This window comes from Lytechinus pictus, chromosome 5 (assembly GCF_037042905.1).
Source record: "Lytechinus pictus isolate F3 Inbred chromosome 5, Lp3.0, whole genome shotgun sequence".
NCBI classification, from domain to species: domain Eukaryota; kingdom Metazoa; phylum Echinodermata; class Echinoidea; order Temnopleuroida; family Toxopneustidae; genus Lytechinus; species Lytechinus pictus.
Genome location: NC_087249.1, coordinates 6,094,295 through 6,119,034, shown reverse-complemented (window position 1 = coordinate 6,119,034; position 24,740 = coordinate 6,094,295). Strand labels below are relative to the sequence as shown.

Below are 24,740 nucleotides of genomic sequence, written 5' to 3'. Positions count from 1 at the left end.
GCAATGGCTATTGAAGTTAAAGGTTAGTTCACCTTGTGTGTAAAGTCAAATTGCAGCTTAAAAGATTCCAAGTGTAATTAGAATGAAGTATGCTGTACCAAGGACTTCAAAATGCTATAGATGTCACAATCACCACGGGAAGGGGGGGATCTTGTATCTGATATTAATGGAGAGAATCACAATTTTGTTTCAATGACAGATAAAATCCATCAAGTGATAATCTAGTATTTCTTGTTTTGTTTTTTTTCTCATCCGATGAAGCCATCACGCAAACAGGAGACTGGCTTCCTGGATATAGTGCCTTGTATTTTCACTCTCCAAAATATTTAATGTTTTAAAGATACAAGGTGTCCCCACCAAAACCAACATCTATTTCTGGCTCATTCTACAAGAAGTTTATCTTTCATTTTCTTCTCAAAGGTTGTGTATGCTTTATACATACAAAGTATTCAAGCAATTTTAAATGGGTTTGTGAGTAAGCCATTTTATAGTAAATTATTTTCAACTAAAAATGGAGCTCAAAACAGTTGTACTATCCTATATAGTTTCCATAATTACTGACATATAATCTATTTGTACCACTGCAGACTAGAGAGAATAGAGAATTACCCCCAAAAAATACACCATGCCATGAATATTTCATATAATACATCAATGTATCCTACTATTATATTGCATATAACGTTGCATTGCATTAAAGCTTGGTGTGAGTGGTCGAGACGGACCAGCCATCCTCAGTATGTATGTACAGTGACAATATAACGTGCCACGGCTATCTATTGTCATCAGAAAGTTGAAAAAGTGAACATGCACATTGAACACATGTATCCCAATATATCTGTAGTTTCAGTGCATGGGGAAGAATCAACTAGAAATGAAACACAAACTTTCAAAATAAATTCACTAGTATGAAAGAAGGAATGCATTCATCCGGGCCACAATATGCAAGCTAAATATGTAAATGTTTTACCATCAAAAGGGGGAAAATTATCATAATTAATTGGAGAAAGCGGATAATGATTCTTTCAAACTTGTGGTCAATGAATTCAGATAAATTATTTGGGGGGATTTGGCCAGATACTGGTTGTACCTTTTGTTCCCCTCTTCCTCTGAAGTCCCTTCACACTTAAGGGCACTATCAACAGAATAAGTTTCTTTTACAATTAAAAGACAATCTACAGTGACCTGCGTCACTGTTTTTAGATTGTCTTTTAATTGCAAAAGAAACGTATTAATATTTTTTTTGTATTGCAACACATGGGGATGGGCACTTTATCATATTGAAATGGCGAAATATCATATAGTCACAAGCATCAATGTGTACATGTATCTATATTGCTAATATTTCAAAATCTTTCATTGTTTTCATTGGATTTTTAATAATAATATTCAACAGATCTGCTCTCTGTAATTTTTTTTTTTTTGCTAAGGTTCGATTTCCTTTGGGGGATTTTTATTTAAAAAGAAGTACATATATGGTTTACATACCATGCATAAAACAGACCTTCTTCCCAGTATAACACAATTGAAGGAAAATTAAAAATCTCTGTAAAACGAGGGAGAAAGGAGGGCTTTTAAGGAGTTTAGATTTGATTAACATTAACATGAAATATCAACATACATGTATTTCTCATATGAATGACCCTGTGACACATGTAGTATGACTTGAAAATTAAGTACCGCATATACCATTATCATTCAAAATCTTTGCTCATTTATAGTAATAGCACACATAATATTTTTTCCACAATTATTTTTCTATTTATAATCACCATAGCTTTTGTATATGTGATGAAAGATAAGTCTTTGATAGATTTATATATATCTTTCTTGTATGATATATCCACCCAACACGGGCAACACCAAACTGTTTTATCCTCTGTTTCGTGAAGAAATATACTGAACCTACAGACAACACTTATCAAGTAATGACGCCTGTAATTCAGAAACATGGGAAGTTTCTGACACTTTCTTTGATTTTCATCCATCCATCAACCCTTCACTACGTATATAGGGAAAGGCAGAGTAATCCAACAGTAGCCAATCCCTAATACCACTTGCTGTGTCCATAACTTCATTTTTTGTACTTTTAAGCATCAACAGTCTAGGCTGCTGCTGTTTAGGTAATCCTCTGACAATACCCATGTTGCAGTCCATCCTTTCGTTCTAGTCCTTCCCTGTTTGACAGCTGCACATATTCTCCTCAGTAGGAAAAACTGCCAAAACTTCATTTGGTTGAAAATATTTACACAGTACTCTCTATATGCCTTTATTTTTTTACATTCTGTTGTCTTTTGCAGAATGGAGTTGTACCTTTGTAGCATTATCTTCATTCTGCTTCAATGTCTGGTACATGTCAAAGAACTGCCCATCCATCACACCTTCAAGATTCCAGGGTTCAGGAACAGATTCCTCAAGGATAGATCATCTTCAGGGGTGTTTCTAGCCTTAAATATCTCTAACAATATATAGTGAAGTCTATCTCTTAGACCTGGACTAGTTCAGTATGGGTCTCGCAAGCTGGCTTGTCTTGCAGACAGTCAAAGCTTGGACTATCAGATAGTCCACAACATCTTCTAGAACAATGTGGGACAGTGTAGCAGTCTGAACGTGCAGAGGATAGGAATCCTCTAGACTTTTGAGGACTAGTCTCTCATTGTTTCCAGTATGCTCTGCCCAAATCAATCCAAGACACATGAAACAGAAACGGAGGAAAAACCGATAACCATCTTCATCGTCTCTCTCACAGCCAGCCAGTCTTTTCTAGAACAGTCTATCTTCTACAGGGGTTCTAACGCCAAGATCAGGCCTATAGTAACTGGTCTATGACCGGGTGTAGCAATGCCATGTGCTCTGCCCCTCTGATGTTGAGCTTTTGCCTTGTGTAGTAGCATATCATTTCTGAGATGCTCGGGAATGGTTTACTGAACTCTCCTAATATATATCCGTCTGATTGGTGGTTGAACACAATCTTCATATGCATGAAACCCTTTGCACTCCTGCAAAAAAAGACAAAAACATCATGGTCAGGTAATTACTTACACAGAGGTTAGGTTACAGCATATTTTTTTTTAAATATTACACTGCATTTCATTTCTTATATATTCACACCCGCTCCTGAAAGAAGAAAATTTTTAGTCCTCATGAACCATTAAAAAATTGGATTTATGCATTTTATATTACATAACATATGGGGCAGCTGCTGGTATGTGTCAGACATAAAAATCATGAAATTCAAACAACTTTCTTTAAATCTTCGATGGATTTTCCTCAAGCCTTCACCCATATTCGTTTTCTTGTATTATTACATCAAACTTTTCATCAGGATGAAGTTCCCCTTTATATAAAAACATATTTTCAGGAAGAGAGCACAAGAACAGTGCTGTTTTGACTTTTATTAATTTCAGATCTTCAAGAGTTTTATTCCATGACTGAATGCATGTCCTCCAGAACAAACTATACCAGTGCTTCGACTAGATGACTTTTACAAAACATATGTTAAATAGTGAAAATTGTAGAAAAAAAATGTTTTCATTATATATACACACTGCTGCATAAATCTTGGCTAACATTAAACACCGTAAAGAGGTTTGATTGACATATTTTCCACTTATGCCTGGTTTGGGTTTATCCTATGATTTTCAAGATGTTTACTTATCTTTCAAAATTCAAACTTTGTGGGCCTGAAATACTGTGTTTTCCGGGAAATTCTATTATTTCTCCGAATTATATGATTATTTTGCTTGGTTTTCTGTATTGCAAACTTTACCTGAACCCCTCGAAGACAGTTTGATCTAAGTACAATACACATATTCCATAGGCCCTTACCTGATAATCTCAGGCATATGACTCAATGGCCAATATTCAGGACTTGGATCTAATTCAAACTCTGGTATTAAGTTGTGGTTAAACTATGGAACAGAGCCCCAGATGTTACACAAATCTTTAACATTTGTACAGGCTAAATTTATTAGCTCATTTTACACTCAAATCATACATAACTAAAATAGATTTAAGCACTGAAACGTGAGAAAAAACATATATATGTACATGTAGTATTGTAAACAAAACTTTTACATTTCTTTAGCTTCTCATAATTTGAGCACTGAGTAACAGATGGTTTTAGTTAAACTGGCCTTACAGTTTACAGTTTTCACAAAAAATAAAAAGAGAGAAATTTGTAAGTGATCACCAAGTTTTTACAAAGATTATTTTACGATTGCAAACCAAATTCTGCAATTCCAAACGATATTCCATCTGTTCATCACATCGATTTGAAAAGTCTTTAAATTCTATTTCCAGCACAGTGATCTTATAATACATCATTGTTTTTATTTGAAACAAAAGAATATAAGTGTTCATTTCCAGCATTATTGAATAAATCACAATTTGAAGGATTTCTACAAGGATACCCAAATGCAATTTAAAAAAAAGGACTTCCCGGTAATTAGAAAATCTAAGTGTTAAGACAATAACCCCACTAGAAACATAAATATATCTGTCATGAGACCACAATGCTTGGCAGAATGTTTCAAGTGGGTAGGTTTAAGGTTTACAAGTATGTATCATATTCCAGAAGGAAATATTAAAATGTACAGGTTATCATCATGCCATTCTTTTGGTAATTTTTCAATATAAAAGTAACACTAATAATCAGTGGAACCCACAATTTCCGAGCAAAGTTTTGAGGCGGGGTGGGGGTTAGCTATTGTTTCCATATAGTAGCTCTGTTTGGACAAAACGTTCTGTGCCACTGGTAAATGGGAAATGGTGGTGATTTTTTACCTGATTGCTACAGAAAGCATTAATGCTTGTAAGCAAGCAACCAGAGGACCAACGGTTTAAGGTCCTCTCCGAGGGACCTGGTTATGAGAATAAATACCTGACCAAAGGGCACTAGCGCACCAAGTGGGAATCGGTTTTGAGATTTAACAAGTCCAATTTGGCAATGTTCATGTGATTTTGGAGACAGTATCAATCAAATTTGTTTGGCATATTACTTGAATTGTGTCTTATTTTTTCAAGTCCCATATTTTATTGCCCTGCTCCACTTAAGGTTATCTCAATAACAGGGATAAATGCTTCTTCAATTATTCATCACCATTCCTAAGGAAGGAAAATAAGCTTTGAGTTCTTTACCATTCCATTTCACACCAATGACTCAGTCTGAAATAAAACCATCCTTGGAAAGTGTGGAATATGTCTCTACTTCTTTTCATAGGTGAAAGACGGTTTCCTCTTCCTTTTGCACTTTTGTTTAAGTTATGCTTCGACCCAAATCACGCCTGTATCAAAGGCAGCTTCGAACTCATTCAGTATGTGTAGGAGGACCAAAAGCCCTGTTGCTCTTACCCAAATAATGAATGCAAATAATGCAGTAAAAATGTGTTTTTATTTCAATGTGTATACTAACAGCCCCCACCCACTTCTAATACCTTGGTCATATTTGCTCTACGGCGGCCGTACGGCGAGTTGAAAACAGCCGTTTTATTCATTTCGATTCAAACCACCTATATGTAGTTGTACAAAAAATGTTAAAACGGCTGTTTTCGACTCGCCGTACGGCCGCCGTAGAGCAAATGTGATCAAGGTATAAATAAGCAGCCTCGAAAATGAGACAGAGATTGCAGACCAATATTTATGATAATATTCTTCTCAGGGATGAAAAAAAATTACTGTAGATGAATTTTGATATATTTTGCTTCTAACACTTCAGCCAGGAAAATAATCACCCTTCTATTGAACCCTATTTACATAAAATAAAACAAAACCAGTAGAATTAGGTATTTCATTTTAACCTTAAACTATCTAAAGTTGATCCCGTTTCTTGAAATGAAGTAATCAAGATTTTAAAGCCTTTCTCTCAAAATTCATGCCTACAGGGTTTACTCTATTTCAAAGATGGCCCTGGTCAATACCCAGCCAGAAGGCCCAGCACTCAATATATTCATTCATATTCATTATTTAATTCTTTGACTTTTTCTCACAGGATTACTGCCTCAACAAAAACTTTTTTTTGCAGTATTCCTCTATTCCATCCTTTTGCTGAAATCTCTGTGTCCATCAATATGTAGGCCTACTGTATTAACAACCGGTTACTATGCCCGCACGTATGACTCTGTACATTTCTTTTTATCAGATTTGAATTGAATTGCAATGATTTCACATTCTTTACACTAACAGGATTGGGTATTTCACATTTAACCATCTATGTTAAACTGTACAAACTTTACATGATAACCATGTATCAATAATGATTTTAAGTCTTTCTCTCAAAATTATTACCCACTTGGGTAAGTCTAGTCTCACTTCTTTTCTTTTTAATATATATATATATAAAGATGGCCTCTGTCAATAACAAGATGCCCCCAGCTCTGTTCAATATAGACACTGAGTATCTGCATATCCATTCCTCTCTGGAGTGACATTTTCAAGGAATATCCATTGCCTTTGTCAATATTACTGATACATTTTCCTACATCGCCTCCTCTAAAATAAACCACAGACCATGTTTGTTCTGGAAATGTCATCGGATCCCCAACTCTTGTGGCACTTGTCCTTGCCGTTAAGGAAATATTGCTCTTCACAAGAGTCAAGATAGCCCGTATGCATGAGGGTAAGAACCCGGCAAAATGTTCATGCATATTCCAATTTTCCAAAACCTATTCCATTATGATTACTTTATGATTGTTGTTGAGGGGTATTTCATGAAGTTAGTCTTATTTAGTAATTTTCACTGACAAATCTGTTCTCACCTACCCAAGATACAAGGAGAACACTTTGAACAATTTTGAAAATCAATAACATTCTTTTGCCGTTGGTGTTTCTGAAAATATTTCTGAGTGTTAAGTCAATCATACCACTTACGTAACATATAAAATGATTTTTTTTTAAACCAACGACAAAAAAATGTAACTCATTTAAAAAACTGTCCAAAGTCACCCTGGTTTACGGTAGATTACATTTGTCAAGTGAAAAGTCCATAGCTGGCATAGCTAGGACTACTCATACTACATCTACTATGAGAGCAATGATGATAACCGCCACTGCTGCCATATTTTTGTGTGTATATTCTTTGGACAGGGGGTGACTTAAAACAATTTTTTTAATCAGTAACATTGCTTTGCTGTAGGTTTTCTGAAAATAAGTATATGCCCCCCCCCCCCAAAAAAAAAAAAACATTGCCTCATCAAGAGGTTAACCATTCCCCCTGCCCCACCCTCAAACCTCCATGATACTCACTTTAATGACAATGAGTAATCCCTGGCAGCACTCTCACTCTGTCTAACCAAGTAACTACCTTCCTTGCAGGATTTTAACTTCTTCTCTGCATCTGATCTTGATAGCTTCCCGTGGTACCATCTGCAATGGAAAAACCAAAAACATGAAAATTAAAAATTAAAAATCCATATTTTATTGTTAAAAATAGACATGAAATGAAATACTCCATAAATTTGCTATGACCAATTGATCGTGGGCCCGTCAGCTGCTGTGTAGCGCCAAATCGATGATGCGTTATCCCTTTAATTGTTGAACGACAAACAGGGTAGCAGCAACTCAGATCTTTTAATGTATTTTGGTCTGGCGCGGCCGGGGTTTGAACTCCCGACCTCCCGCTTGTGAGACGGACCCTCTACCAACATGATTGGAAATTGGACGTTACTGATTTACATGTAGTAGTGGTTATTTTAACTGAATGCTATTAATGCTCATAAGGGGAGCATTTCACAAAGCAAATAGCAAACAGATTTCCAATGACAACTGATGTCAGCTCCTTGCAAAAGATTGGTTCATGTACTGTAAATAGTTCCTCCGAAAATTTTAAAAATATTCTTAAAAAGCTATTGTCTGTCATAACCCTTCAATTAAGTAAAGAGCCATAGAAAAAAAATGTATGGTCCACAGGTAAAGAAAATTGGAATATGTGACAAATTCAAGGCGATGTCACACAAATTTTCATTAAAATGCACAAATCCCATTGGAAACATGTACTGAAGTCTATAGCAAAGAGAAAGTGGAAATTATAGCAAAAATTTGAAGTCGATTTTCTCTGAAATGAGTTTCACTTTGTTGTATCGTGATACTACGGTTCAGATGACAGCAGACAATATATGGTAAAGAAGGACAGAAAAACAAAAAAAATCACTTTGAACAGAAATTGAAGTTGAAATGAAAGAACAAAATAAAAAAAAGTACATCAAAAGTTATAGAAAAATCAAAAAGATTAGCACATGACGAAAAAAGCAGGCAAGTAAAAGGTATTTTGGAGAGATATGCAACCTCAACTCCCTTATTAGTATGAAATTGAATCATTGTACACGGTGGTACAATGAGTATTTAGGCAGTTCTTTATCAGTCCGAGTAGCGATTCTGTAAAAGATTCCAGCAATCAACCACCAACCCTCCTATAAATTCAAGAAACCAGGAGTACTTCATGTAGAATTGCCAGTGATTTCACTAAAAGACATATAATAATAATAATAGCTAGTTTTTATATAGCGCTTTTCCCAGAACGGCCAAGAGCGCTTTACAGCATATTATTACCCCAGTCATTGGATATTTCAATCCCGCACAAAAAGTGCACAATTTCCACTCCCTGAGGAGCATTCCTTGCATCATCTTGCATATGTTATAAGCTATTGGAATATTTGCATCTGATTTGCCGAGAGCAACCACTGACAAAAAATGGAAAATCATGAAAGCTGCTAATTGCATGCATCTTCATTACAAATAATCTTGAAAATTTTTATATTTTGCCGGATCAAACATAGCAGGATAATTTGCAAACCTGGTCTGATGTAGACATGCCTTGTGAAGACAGAGAGCAAAACCAAACACAATTCTCATAACTTCCTGAACCCGATGCCAAAGCCCTCCTAAATCGGTGGTTAGACTAACGATGATGTCACAATGAGAGTTGCATATGTAGCTACGACCTTATCCAACGTCATAGACCATTTACATCTTGACAAAGCTCAAGAGCATTTTCGCGCCACTCCTTCTTTTAGAAGGCTTTCAAAACAGCTTTGAATAGCGATAGTTTCCTTGTTGGCAAAGTGGATCTTTACATCTGCGTCATAAATGTATACCTTCTCTTTTTCTTAAGCAATGCTGGTAAAAGTCATTACATTTCAGAATATAAAATGCATTTCAACATAAAAGTAGTATAACTGTTTCAGTGTCTAACTTTAAAGAGAAAAACAACTCAAATGTATGTTTTAATGCTGAAATATCCAGGATCATATATAAAGAATCAAAATATACATGACCGGTTTCGACATATACAAGGAAATTTGAAAATACTTGATGTGCATAGAGAGCATAGTATTAAAAGAAATGATGAAATTTACATGGATATAAGGAGTGAAACTATTTGTAGTTCATAAACAAGTAAATACAAGATATCTGATATCTTTGACTAATTGTAGATTTTGTTACCGAGAATCATTTCCTTCAATGAGAGAGGTGGGGACACTTCCTTGTTGCGAAATATCAAATCAGTCTTTTGTTTCATAAACACCATTGTGAGATTGTTTCTAATGTCGATTCCAATAAAGTCATGACTATTATTATCATTGGTTAAATTGTAAAATGAAATGCACATTTACAAGGAAGCCATTTGATCGAATATTTTAGAAATAATAATAAAGAAATGATGGGTGTGGGATGGAAAGAAACAATAGGTATAATTTGCCATGAACAAAAATGATACCTTTAACAAAGACACATAGACAATATAGGATATCTTGCATTTGATTAAAGCCAACAGCACAAAGGTACTTCCAATTTGGACAAATGCCTTAATTACAAAAAACAAAAGCTATGCCCTACAACTAACATGGAAAATTCTATTGTTACAGTTCATTATTCAAGCTCTCAGTTTCATTTTTGTCTGAAGAAGAAAAGACAAAATGATTTTTTAATTCTTTTTAAAGCCTTCAATTCAGGTCTACACTGTTGGTACTGTAAATGCCTTATCTTGTCCTATACCTAATTCAAATGACATGAAATCATACATGACATACTTTTTATATCTTATTCTAAAAAAAAGGACTACTGCATAATAATATCATAGGGAGAATGAAGTGAAACAATCCTATCTCATTATAACAATTTAAATTTCAAATAAATACTTTCAAAAAAAAGTTACTGGTTAAACAATTAAAAGCAGTCCATGGTCTATCAAAACCTGTTCTAACTATTACATGTGTATGACATCACAAACTAAACAAGACCTCAAAATCTATGACATCAGAAAGCACTCTAAACTTTTCCTATGACAAGATACTGAACATGTAGTTGCCGTGGTGATTGTCTGTTGTTTCAAGAGAATAAACATGGCTTCATAGATCATCAACCCGGTTTGTGACGATCCTCGGAGTTGAGGTTTTGAGTGGCTGGGCGTTTTATTGATGACGACATCATCATCAGGGCTCAAGGGCACTTACGGGACACAGTTATGACATCGTGATGATGTCATATCAAGCAGAATGCACACATTTAAAATACATTTGGCAGGCACCTGTCACTATCTTTCGCTTTCTGTTACGTGTATTTTATACTTTCTATTTCTCTGTGTGTCTCTGCCTGTTTTTTTCTATATATCCAATGTTTGTCTTAATTCTCGGGATAGATATGTTAGTGTCTGTCAGTCTCTCTTGCTTTCTGTATCCCCACTTACCCCCCCCCCCCCCATTCCCCTTCTTGCTCTCTCTCTCTCTCAATTTTACCCCCTCCCTGTGTGTGGGTGTTTGCTTTTAATTTCATTTTCAGACAGAAAATGAAATAATACAACTGATAAATAACATGATTTTCTTTTTTGTTTCTTTTTTTAACACTACAGGTCATATGATTCTTAATCAAGTCAGTGCTCAGCGTCTGGGCAAGACATGGATTAATTGAATGCTGAATCGAATAAAACCAGAGACAGTGGGACTATAGCACAGGAGAGCCTCAATAGCTTTTTGTGATAAACATGTATAGTCAATTATCAATGAAATCACCAAAAAATTTAACTAATTTTGATTGAGATGCTGTACGATTTGGATATATGAAACAAACTACATCCAACCATTAGAGTCTGATGAATTATTCTACACAGTGAAAATGCTGTTTAAAATTTTAAGCATGTTTTTAGGCCCATCGCTCAAACTACTATTGTTTTAAACAAGTTATTTAATAAGGGTTAAACAATTCTTAAAAATTCAAACAATAGTTGTGAGAGTGAAGGGCACTTAAGCACTTACGCACTTTAACAATGTGCTTAAACTTTAAAACTACATTTTTACAGTGTATTAAAACTTCATTAAACCTTTATTTGTATTAGGACATTTGGGGAAGTTGGTGGAGGTAATGTACTTACGTTTGATGGGTGAGTGGTATCTTGGGATCTACCGGCTCTCCGGGCATGTCTACCGGTCTTGACTTGATATCAAGCTTCATGTTCCCCTTTTTAACCCCCCTCGTAGGAGTCTCCGGCAGGGGCGAGACACGCCCCGCATGCTGATGCTTCTCCTTGTCTACAAAAGAAGACAACATCATTAATATATCCAAGTATTATCATCTAATCAACAGCAATTGTCATGCAATACTGTTATTGGTCAACTGGGGTCCATTTCATAAAACAGACCTTCATTTTTGAGGAGCGCGATCGCGCCGGCGCTCCTACCACGCTCCTAACAAAAATAAGAACTAAAAATCGCGCTCCTAAAAAAAAAAAAAAAAATTTTTAATGCTAGAATCTCACATTTCACATCTTTAAATCCATGAAATTATTTCCATGGTGTTGCCATGAAAATCTACATATTGGACTACAATATTTACCGAGGTTAAATTCAAATCAGAGTCGGGAAAGAGGTGAATATTCATTTTTGTGATAGTTCTCAACTAAATCAAAATAATTTTAAGGAATTATGGAAAGTAGATGGCCATTTCATGGATTTAAAGATGTGAAATTTTAGCAAATTTTTTTTTTTTGAGCAGGAGCGCGATATTTTGTAAACATATTGACCCAGGCTACTTTCACCACAGATCAATTAATAGCTACACAGCTATTGCATATACGATGTTAAAAAAATCTACAATTTATCATACATTGTATTGAATTGATTTGAGCTCCTCAAGGAGAGCAATTCTGAGGAGCTCAATTGAGCTCCTCAAAAAAATAAGGAGAGCGATTTATTGAGCTCCACGAAATTATAAACTTGAAGGACTGATAAAACTTGTTATAGTAACAAATTTACGATAACAATTAAGAGCTACTGAAATCCTTCAAGATGATTGGCTGATAGAAAATTTGTTTTAGAAATTGTGCATTTTAGTCATTAAAAAATGAAAACCTGGTCTCTTTTGGAATGTTATCCCTATTGAGTGGCCAACTTGCATATCTTGTGAGCAATTTGTAAAGTCCCTTGCAACCAATATGAAAAGGCACTACACCAAATACTCAAATGGATGGCTTCTACAATCCTGTATCAAATTATCATTCTTCTGCATTTTATTTAGGGTGTTACCGTTTATAACCTTTTCCTTAGGAGAGTGAACTTCATTTAGCAGTTTCATCAATGATGTTTCTTTCTCAAACATGAATCAAAGTCAATATTGTGCCTGGCAAATTGATTAATTCTATTGATTTCATCAATGTCCTTGAAGTCTTTTGGAACCAATAATTGACCTTTGTTCACAATACCTGACTGGAGAGTGACCTTTATTTGGCAGTTCATTGCCAAGGTTTTCTTCTAAAAAGTGAATAAAATGATACCATTACTCATGACATACGACTAAAAATATGCTGTGATCTACTTTTGGTCATGGACTGCCTCTTGTTAATAACTTCTAACTGATAAATACTGAACAATAAGAGGAAGAGTGTTAGGCCTGGGCCCCGTCTTCCATAGGGCTGCGATTGCAACAATGTAAAGCCAGCAACGCAAACATCTAGAATGCCTACATCTACCGTATTTTCCGGTATATAAACCGCGGCCGTGTATAAACCGCACCCCCAATTTTTGACTCTTGGAAAAAAAGAAAAAAAAATTGAGGAAACCAGAAATAGTGAAATCTGTGTAATATTCTATACATTTGAAGGAATATCTTCATGCATTCTCCGTGATACTGAAGCAATAAAATATACGAAAAGATATTATTTGTTCGATGCAAAGTGTTTTCACTTCGACAATTTTGACGCAATTATCTCGCTCATGCAATACACAGCGATAATGCCTGTACCGTACCGGTACGTGGTGCTGAGTCTACGGGCAGCTGCCGGCTGCCCCGAGCTCTGCCTCTGGTACGTCCAAAGTGATTCGTCCTGACGTATGAATTTTGCATAAATACTCATAAAACAGACTTATTACCTGTTGACGACGAATTGGGATTGTGTTTACTTAAGCAACTCAACACAATCACATGACCAAATAATTTGAGAACGGACTGTTGGCCGAGCGAGACGAGCAGTCACGTCTGCTTTTAACATTTTTTTTCTGAGCATACATGGAGGGAGCGCATGCGCGTTGCTCGTGAGTCGCCACAGCCAGGGGGGGGGATGGGAAGGGACGATCGGGCATTTCATCTTGCATTGATATTAAGTTTTAAAAAAAATGAGAAAAATGATGTGATGTGGATGTGGATGAAATACAATTTTTTTTTTAATTGTTTTGTTGTCTTCTTGATATAGTTTTGTTAATGATATCGTATATTATTATTTTGTAATGATATCGTATATCATATTAAGGGAACATTGAATATTTATTTCATATGGGGTATTAAGATTATTCTTTCTTGGAGAATTGGTGGCCCTGAAAAGGGCCCGCCCATATAATTGTTCTCAATTATTTCTATATCCAATTCGAGTCGACGTTGTTCATATGAAATCAATATTTTACTTCAAATTAAAAAATCACTCAAATTCAATGTAAAATTATATTTTCATAAATGCACGAAGAAAATAAAAATCTTATCAACTGCAGATAAGGCCTAAAATCATTGCTTCCTTGACTTAATTGGCGACGTTCTCCATTGCTGCAAAAGCTATTAATACCGTACGTAGATGGCGCTTCAACACGTACAGTCTTCAAGTTTAGTTAGCTGCACATTAGAAAGGCCTCGAGCAAGATTTCTGTTTCTTTCTGGGATTTTTCTTATTTTTGGTTTGGAAAAGCGATAGTAGGCAGCTTTAAAATTTAGTGCCCTACTGTTCAGTATTAGAGGTATGACATTAGCTGTCAATTACACTAGCAGATCGGTCAAACAGAAGAGGGTAAAATCTTAACTACGTCTACGGTACTGCGCGACGCTCCGCCTTCAGTTTCCCTGTCGCTAGGCTGCGGCGCGCCCAGCGCCGGCCAGCCATGCCAGCAGGCACTGGCAGGCGCTACCGAGGAGCGCTCACCGAACATGGATTGCCCGTCCCGCGAACGCCACGACAAAAATCATTAAATTATGAAAAGAGAAAGACAGAGATGATGTAAAGTGAGTTTTATTTCATTCTTTTTACAAGTCCACGTTTCAAACATGTCACACATTCATTATATATGCTAAATTTTTGTCAAGTCAATCAAGTTTCTGAGGTCGGATTTCTCTGTGTTCGTGTATAAACCGCACCCCCCATTTTCGAGGTTTTCCCCGACGGAAAAAGGTGCGGTTAATACACCGGAAAATACGGTACTTAAAGTGTTTCTAAGTACGATGCATGCTCTTACATGCATTAATGTCTTGCTAATCCGTATGTTCCTCTTTATTTCCAAAGCGACGTTGTGTACATTCCCTATAACAAGAATAATGATATTGATAGATTTCCAAAGTCAAGATTGATTAGATCATTTGCAGCTCTTTGTAAAAAAGGGCCCTGATCCCTCCTGCACACTAACTTACCTGTGATAGCTTGTGAGAGTTTCCTATTCATTGGCATCCATTCCCATGGTGCGTCATACTCGTCTCCTGGCCTGGTGTCCGACTCAGGACTCGTCCTCATAACTCTATTGGCTGGTAGTTCGGACCTACTCCTCCCCCTTGGACCTTCAAACCCTTCTGGACTCGGTCCCATCTTAGCCATCTTCATGGGATTATTGCTCCACTCCCAAGGGTTGTCGTACTCTGCCGTGGGTCTTCTGTCGTGCTGTGGCGTCTGCTGACGGTGGTTTTGCGACGAGGAATGCATTGGTGGGAAGCTGTCGTCCGCGCTCTCTGAGGACATCGGCGACGATGAGTGGTGATCTTTGGAATAGTTGACTTGCCGGTGAGGCGACGGTGACATGCTTGCTGGCGAGTGTCCATTGAGTTCGTCGCTTGATTCACCGACGTAACTGTCGGGTGTTTCAGATCTCCTGATGGGAGGTGAGACATCGGGTGGTTCTTCGTAAGTGTGATGCCTGAAACGTTCTTGTGGCTTTGGAACTGGCCAGTTCTCTTCTTCAGCTGAATGTCTTGATCCTTTCTTTCCTTCTCCTCTCACTGAAAATAAAAAGAAATAGATAAAATAAATTGATTTTTTTTATTTTCATATCTGAGAATATGATTGTCTCTTTCACATCAAATGAACTCATATTAAACAAGACCTTTTTCATATCTCGCATGTGAATATCAATACTTTGAGAGTTCAATAAAATGCACTTGATATTGAGGGGAAATTACAAGTGTGTTGAAAAGCATATTTAGTAAAAAATTAAAATTAAAAAAAAGAATGCATCGAGTAATGGAAATAGCTCAGCTTGAGCTACACCCAGTATAAAAATTTATAAGCCTCAGAAGATAATATTTTTAGAAGATTATTATTCTCCTTGGTAAATGTAAGTAAGACGTTGGACAGGGAAAATCTGTGTTTACTATTTTATGTGAAGTGAATAGATGTCAACAAGACTATCTTTAATATTCAAGAAAGGGTTATTGAAGAAGTTGAAGAGCATTTATCATTCATTTCATTATTGTTATAAATTTCCTTAGGCAATTTTTTTATTTACAAACTGTACATGTATGCTAGAGGAGTTCTAAAAGGAATATTTGATAAAAATGTGAAACAATTGATACATTTTACAAGAACATTTATCTTGATTTGGTGCCTGATCAAAATTAAATTATCAGAATTGCTGCATAGTTTTTTTTTGTAAATAAGACCAATTCTCAATGGGCTGAAAATTATTTTACAAAAAAAATCAAGGGATAACAAATGAACCAATGGTCACTACACTTTGAAAGATTGGAAAGCTAAATGATAGTTCACTTAATTGACACTTAGTACAAAACTTTTTACAAGCTTAAAAAAAAAATTGGAGAAAAATCAAAAGAATTACTCATAAGGAAACCCCATTCCCAATTCAAATAATTACACAGCCAATGCCAAGATAAACATTTGTCAAACATGATCCACTTGCTCATCCATTTACAAATATTTGGAATCCTTGTCAAATTACAACAGTTTATCATGGAATTACCAGCACTCTTCACACACCCATGCACTCATTCTCACCACAAATAATGCCACTTGTCTACACTTAATGTTACTTAACACGGGATTTGATCACCGCTGTCGATCTTGATCAAGGGAAGAACGCAACAGGATTCCCCCATCCCCCGCACCACCATTCGTACCGAGCCGGTGACTAACAAAGCTTCCATCAACCTTCAAGTAGACTAATGTTCTTTGTCGCTCATACTGTAATATTATCCTCTTAGTATACATACAACTGACACACTATGCTTATCCCCCTTAACATTTCCTAGTCACTACATGTACATTATTTTTTTTCTCAATCTGTCATTTTAAAAAAGAACTATTTGCAGACACATGCTTAGAGGTGGAAGAGCTCTTATTTCTGGCCACTAATGGCTCTTTGAGCTATATGGGGGACTCTTCTTTCATCTCCGTTTAGAATGAAATTTATCTTGCTTACTGGTGGGTTCACACATGCACAAAAATAGAACATGTAGAAAAAGAATGCAAAATTCATTGAGTAATGGTGTGTACAGATACGAGTCAAAGGTCAGCACCACTTTGACATACATGTAGTAGGCCTACAAAGTCAATGAGATGGGCCCCCTCTGCGGTATAAAAAATGTTGCCAACCCATGCAACCGTTTCACAAAAAACTAAAACAAGTTGCTGCGATTAATCTGTCAAGACATGCATGCACAGAGGAAGAATACTTATGAGAAATAGTACTTAATTTCATACCAACTGCAATTATTGTGTCAAATTAGCTGCCATTTTTCAAAAGGCAAAGCATAATTTCAGTGATTTATGGGACCATAAAATCATGCAGTCTCGAATCTGAACCGGTCAACAGGAAGTCCATAGTTGTCAAAAGCATTCAATTAGGACAATATGTAACTTATGAAAATGATAGATTGCTGACAGATAGATTATCACATGGCATATCCATATTATAACATGGATCCCGTAAAATAAACGTAGCGATTGACCATGGAGTTGATTTTTACAAATGATCATACACAATAATCAATGCAATCAATCGTAGAAACCAGCCCCATGATCAATTGCTACGCTTTATGTTACGGGGCCCGGGAGGGTTCTTGAACTGCCATTTTATTTCTTTTGAATTTATTTATTCATTTTTGTAAAGTTCCCTTCTTAGTCCTTAGATAATTGTTTTCTTTGCTCATCACTGATAAACCATTCCATATTAAATAGTTAAGAAGGTTATCAAAGCCATTCAAAGTTCAAACTTTTCTTCGGAATTATAATGCCTACTGTATTCCATATCAATTATCAGCAAAAAATACATTTTCAGATGAGAGACAGGGGGTACATCACATGAATTACAGTTCATTGTCTGCCAAATGCTTTCAGAAGAGCACCCTAGATGAGGAACACTTTGACATATGTAATAAAAAGGGAAAATTATCAGCCATCTTTTTTTTTGGGGGGACAATATCTTACACTCTCATGGAAAAGTCAGTATTCTGCCCTTTAATCAAAGATGAAATGAAAATGAAGTTTCCAAACTCTCTTCTAGCACCATATGTTATTTTCACCCGATTTCTTCAATCTGGACCCAAAAGCTGAAAATATAGGCCGGGGCGAACATCCAGGCATTTTTAATCTAGAGCCCTAGCAACTGACCGGCTGATGAAAACAAAGCCCTAGCGACCTGTACAGCAGTGCAGTGACAATGCATAATATACAAACATTGCATTCATATTTTGTGCTGAACGTCGTGATTATGGAGTTAACCCATTTCGTTATGAAAGCAAACAAATTTTTCTGAAATTTTCAGTGCTGTTTCTGACATTATTTCATTGTGCTTCTTATACTTTGTTTTCATCGCACTAAGGTGTCATCGTTAAGCGGATGTGACGACACTCCGCCCCCGCCCATACATCACTGTTCTAAGTGTTGTATGTTTTCTTGTACACAGATGATGTGCATGCCTGACAACATCCCCCAACCCTGGGGGGCTCCATACAAGCAACACTGATGCTGATGAGAGTCAACAAGACATTAGAAATATAGAATCAACACTCGCTTCCCACTCTTGGGTTTAACGCCGTTTAGGAAAAATGACCCGAGGAGTCTTGACTACTCAAATATCCTTAAAAGCCACAAGGGGAAAAGTCACATTAATGCAAAATATATTCCTTTATACAGTGTATAACAAGTGATTGTATTTAGTCTTGTGCATTCTAGACACTGAATGTGTTGCCCTTTTTCTTACAATGCACTTCCCTATGATTGAACAGTTCTTGAGTGGTTAAGCTAAACAGGAATCAGAATAATACCCAAATGAATTTTAGAAACCGCCTCACACATACTTTATTCTGATTGCTAAAATATCTTTGCTCATTCCTCTAACAATAAAAAGCAATATGCCTCCCCCCCCCCCTCCTGCTTCCCTCCTTTATTAGGCTAAAACCAAATTGACACAACCATGAAAAATATTCTGCACAGGGGCTCACATATATTTTCCTTCATTAGCCTTTATTCTATAATATTTATTATCATTCTAGTGACAGTTTAAAGGGGCCCCTTATGCAACATAGAGGGGCTAATTTTTTATTGAAATTATGTTACACTACCCCTTCTCCCAAGCACTTTTACAACTATCAATCTACAGATTCTGTTAACTGTTTAGTTAAAGTAGACATATCAATCATTACAGTCATTTTGAAATTATTCTGAAACCAGAGTTATTCTAAAAGGCTGGTGCGCATATATCATGTCTGATAGTATCGTGAACTAAAGAAGTCAATGAAATAGTTAACTACATGGATGATTTCGCTTCACCAGTAACATTTGCTACGCTAAGATTCATCTCAGTCACACACTATATAGGTCGCACGCCTGAGGTTTCATGCACACTGCGGCAATGCAGCAGAAAAGTGATGATAATAGTGATGTGATGCTTCCATAATGTTTGCATGCCTGCAGGGTATAGGAGGCTATTCTCTCCCTACACATGCGTTCGTTTGAATAGTTCCCCAGGGGCCATGTTCAACGCCTACCCCCTCCAATCATCCCTCAAACCTTCTTCAAGTTAACTTTGAAAATCTGTAGATTCATCAATGCATTGTCCTGGAAAATTTGAGTACATCTAGACCATTTTATTACAGAAATTACACTGCAATGGAATATCAAGGCTTCTTTATCAACTCAACATTTTTATGTAAATTTTGTGTAAATCCCAGTACAAGTTTCCTCAAGGACAGTAACCAAATTGAATTGAATTTTATTGAATTGAATTGGAATTCAAATAAATTGTGAATTTTACTTCGATTCATCAACCACAAAGTCCATACACTACTGTCATGCAGTGCCATGGATTGTGTATCATTGTCTTGACAATGTGAATTCATGACGAAACTTCCTCATACTTACAAACATTAGCTTCACGATACCATGATGGTTTGTCAGGCAAAAGAGGAACACAAAACCAAAAAATATATATAAGTGACTTCACATTTGACAGGGGAGATAATGCATACAATGGTGCTCAATACTTTAATAGTGAGCCCCACTAGTAAATGAACATATTCAAAGTGTTCAGGTTCTGCCATATTATAATTATCTTATTGTGAAGAAAGGTGATGAAAAAATAGTACATTCAATAAAGTCTGTTTCTCTGGGCTCGTAGAACATTGTAGTGTTTTTGTCTACATTCAACACTCAGCATGAAGGAGTGCTTTTGTGATGGCTTCACTAACTTTCAAGCACAACTGTATGTTCATTTATATCTGTATTTCTATATATTTTTATGTTATGCAGTGCCTCCATGCAAAACAGTATTGTGACTACTCATGGGGCTACCCTGCTGAAATTTAAAATGAAATAAATGAAGAAGAAAACAAGAAGGGGATAAAGGAGAGTATACGCTATATTCAAACATGGAGGTAAAAACTTGAGGGTACGGCTCTGTTATATTAGTGGAACTAGAAGGGTGAAAAGAAAGATGATTATGATTGTTTGTTTTCCTTCTTCGAGACAGCTGCAAAATCAAGAGAAGCAGCTCATCATCTCAGACCCACGCCCACGGCAAGAAATAAATAGCTCATTACAGAATACAGATTGCACAGAGGATTAAAGCTATAGTCAACGATGTACACGCACAATGCATAAGTTTGAAATGTCAACCAAGTGGCTTAACATTTTTTTTCTGCCTCTCATGCAAAAATCCTGCAAGAAAGTTTTTCATTGATAATCCCCACATTTTTCATGTACAAAACAATGTCGTAAACAAGGGAAAGACGCATATCACCTTACAATGGAAATTCTTGCTGAAAGATGCAGCACTGAAATTTATAACAATAATAATATAGGCATATTTACCCAGGGTAGCCACTTCATGTTCTCCCAGTGGGCCCTGCTATTATAAAGCCGGGGTAATAGTCAAGGAATCTTGACCATGACTATATTTTATTTACAAAATGCATTAATACAAATCTTCTACATTCAATGACTATCTTTCCTAAAAATGTTATCCATATTCTTAAAATTGCATCTCCACATTGCGATCTATACATAGATGTTGCTAATAATGCAATGAATAGTATATAAACTCCTATGATTCTCAATGATGCATAAACATCAATTAAACCATACTGCCATTTACATATATATTCTTCTATCTCATGCACTGCAACCACGATACCCTAACACCTCTTGTATCCTCCTTTGTTAACCCAGACGGCCTCTCCCTTACCACTATGGCCCAGCATAATTGACGATTATGAACTCTAAAGGGGGGATGTTCCTTTCCTTAATGACTCTAATCCCTACAGCCCCATCAACTTAACCACGCTGCATCTGCACAAGCTATCTAATGCCTGCATCAGGCCTTACGCCTTAATGGCCGACGCTGCCAGCAATTTGGAGGCAATTTCTTCAATCATTTTAATGCACCAGGAATATTAATCTTCACAATTTTCTTGAGTGCTTGTTGGGTTAGACACACGGCCGGGGATTAAAACCCAATTCATCCCCTAAAAGAATTGATTGCCGGATTGCACGTATGATTCAAAGACGCAAGGATTAAACCATGCTTCATTTATTAGAATTATTCGGTCAAAGCTTCCTGCGGTTACCAGATTCTCATCTGTTTTAGTGTGTGTACTTTTAAAGGTCAATCATTATCATATTTCTATGCAGATCAAAGACAAAGGACAATTCAGAAATCTTAATTCCCAACTTCATGATTTACTTTTGATAGTCTTGAATGTGAAAAGCTACTTCATTTAACTCAATGGCTAGTGTAAATGAAACAAATATTACTGCTCTTTTGTATCCTTAGTTTTGCCTGATGAAATAACATTTTTAAGAAGGTCAAGTATTCATAACATTACAATAACTTTAAACTGACTTCAAACTTATCTTATTATGCACAATTGAAAGGCTCTTTCAGAGAAAACAATAAAAGTAAAAATACTAATGATAATTAAAACTAAAATGAAAAGTATAATGAACTGAAGAATAAATCTACTAATTATAAGAATAAATAAATGAATGAATAAACAAAACAAATCAATGAAAATAATAAAAGTGAAAGAAACTAAATTCCAAATCTTGAACACAGAGTGGCATTTCCATCTATGCATTTTAGAATGATACTGATGTGTATGTGATGAGATGGAGGGCTTTCATAATAAAAACTTGAATGCTATTTTGAATCTTTAAAACTACATTTATGTTCCACCCATCCCGCATAACATTTTACCAAATTTGTATCTAACATTCGTAAGCACATAATCCTGCATTTAACTTAGGACGGTAAAATGTCATTTACATGTACATTGATCTTTCATGTCCAAGAGCGCAGATTGCACTCAAGAACTACATATAAATGCATGATGGAAGACATCTATGTGTCTTCGGAGAGCGGTAATGGTTTTGTTTACATCGTCAGATGTGCATAAAATATTCAGGTACATCCCAATTACCAGTGAAACATGAATAAACCAACCAACCGCTATCGGTTGGGGGTTTTGAAGGTAATATATTCAGGTACCTAAACTGGAGAACTTCATGTTCTTTATTCAAGAACTCTTCATGGCACCAGCCAAAAGTCGACTAAATTATATTTCAAGTGAAAGTGACTCTGAATTTGACTAGGAAAGGTGTGGTATCAGCTGAAAAATCACTCAATTCCAAGTCAAAGTAACTGAGAAATTAGTCACTTGACTCGTAATAGTGTCGACTCCCGGCTGACTCCTCCCTACTAAGAGTGAAAATAAATTAACTGAAAAACAGTTTCTCTCTAATTTTCAAGATCCCTTCAATGCCTTTAGTTATGTGACACTATTGCACTGCTATAAATATTCAATGGTGCAAAACACTCAGTAAATTCTCAGAGATGTTGCTTGTTTCATTTTATTTGTTCTCAGGTATTTTATGGCTTTTGACTGGACATTAATCTTCATCGTCCAAGTTGCAATTGCGCATGCCTGTCATAGCAGTCGCCATGCACAACTTGGGACAACATTGGGTTAACACCTTCCCTCATAAGTAACCATCCTTGTTTACACAGAGGGTATAAAGTGAAAATGAAATGTGTATTTGTACCTTTGTTCATGTTCGGTTACCACAAGATCATAGAGAGCTGGACTTAACTATCCATTCATCAAATCAATATTAGTTTAGTCTTGAAAAATAACTGATGCCTCCAAATTTATGGGATGGACTTGTTCATTCATTTGAATAAAAGGTTAAAAAACCAGTGAGTCAGTGGAATATGGAGACAATTACGGTCAATTTGTTGTTGTCTTGATATAGGTTAAGTCTACTGCACTCCATTAATACCCACAAATCATCTGAGGATCATTAACTTTATAGATCAGAGCAAAGGAAAAGAAATCAATAGTGGTGGTTCTCCCGTGACTTGCCCGTACGCGGAGACATGTCCCCTTGCGATATGCCATGCATGTGATCGCCCCGAGCGACGTGCTGATATCCAAATCTTCTTTAGCCAACCAAATGAATAATGAAAAATGGGCATGAATAATTTGAAGAAGTTATCTGCCTTGCTAGTGGTAATATATCAATAGATTAAGCCTTCATATGGAGTCAAAAATAGAGATTGACAAGGTTGTTTTTTATGGTTATCTGTTTTACGTTTATTTTTGAAAAAAAAATTATGATGTTCCTTTTTAAAGAATGTATTACTTGTTTTGTTTTTTATGTTGTTGTTGTTAATCACCTTAATAAAGACTTTTTTATTTATATCTCTTTAGGTGTTTCTTCAACTGATGAAATTTAAACAAAATTAAATCAATATCCAGATGAAACATAAATATTAACAGAATCACTATGTGTCACAACTAGATGGTTTAGATATTATATAACTGTGACGTGAAACTGAATGAAATCAAAATTTTCTACATATATAGGACGATATAGAGTACTTTCAATTGAAAAAAGAAGCTTATCAAAATGGAGAGTTAAAATTGTTGCTAGGTTTGTGGCAATATCTGTGTCATTGATGGGTCCAAGGTGTCACATCCATTCTGTACCCCCTTTTGAGAACCATAACAACAATTTAGTAGAAATTGTCATGTGTACTCAAATTTATACCTGGCAAAATGTCCCTCCCCCTTTAGGAATATCCTTGATCTGCCCCTGGCCTGTCTTCTATTTTTGTAAATGCTTCAATAATTTATGTCTTCATCTTTCATTGGACATTATTTCCCTCCTGAATTATATTATGAGTCAGTCGTATACTGGTTTTGATTACCAAGAAATGACCTAGACCTCCACAGCCTGACGCCCTTTAATAATCAGTTCCAGAAACTCCCATTGTGAGGGTTTGGTTACACAAACCTTGGAGGACCCCTATCCAACCATCTACTAAGTTAACATCTCATTTAGATAGCAAAGGTAGGATTCCATCACCACTGAGACATATTTTTGCCCAAATACCGCATAAGGGGAGCAAGTACTCATGTGAAATGTCATGAAATGAGCAAAATGTGTCTGTAATTTACATTGATGTCAATGCGATATTTACTCTAATGCCTTGCCCGACATATTTCTTTGCATGATGGGTGCAAAGCAAAGAAAACAGCAGAGACTATTTACAAGAGGAAAAACAAGAAGAAAAATTTGTATGCCACTTGGTTGCACTGTATGCAATCGTATATGCAATATACATGTATATTATGAGTTAGCATATATTAAGGATTTTAATTTTAAAACATAATAGATTCACAGATTGAAGACATGAAAGGGGAAGTAGAATCCGACAAATCAAAATAATGCAAATACATCTACCATACATTTCAACTTTGGCTTATCATCCCAT

General features: G+C 36.0%; 1 protein-coding gene across 1 annotated transcript in view; it reads right to left on the bottom strand.

The window, feature by feature from the left end:
- Positions 1–247: 247 nt before the first annotated feature.
- LOC129261885 (SH2 domain-containing adapter protein F-like) overlaps positions 248–24,740 on the bottom strand; it is a 58,000-nt gene continuing 33,507 nt past the window's right edge. Inside the window, exons 2-5 of the mRNA XM_064099697.1 lie at positions 14,872–15,450; positions 11,363–11,519; positions 7,243–7,362; positions 248–2,999 (exon numbers count right to left, since the gene is read on the bottom strand). Coding sequence (XP_063955767.1) covers positions 2,810–2,999; positions 7,243–7,362; positions 11,363–11,519; positions 14,872–15,450 — 1,046 coding nt within the window. The 3' untranslated portion in view covers positions 248–2,809. The remainder of the gene's footprint in view (positions 3,000–7,242; positions 7,363–11,362; positions 11,520–14,871; positions 15,451–24,740) is intronic.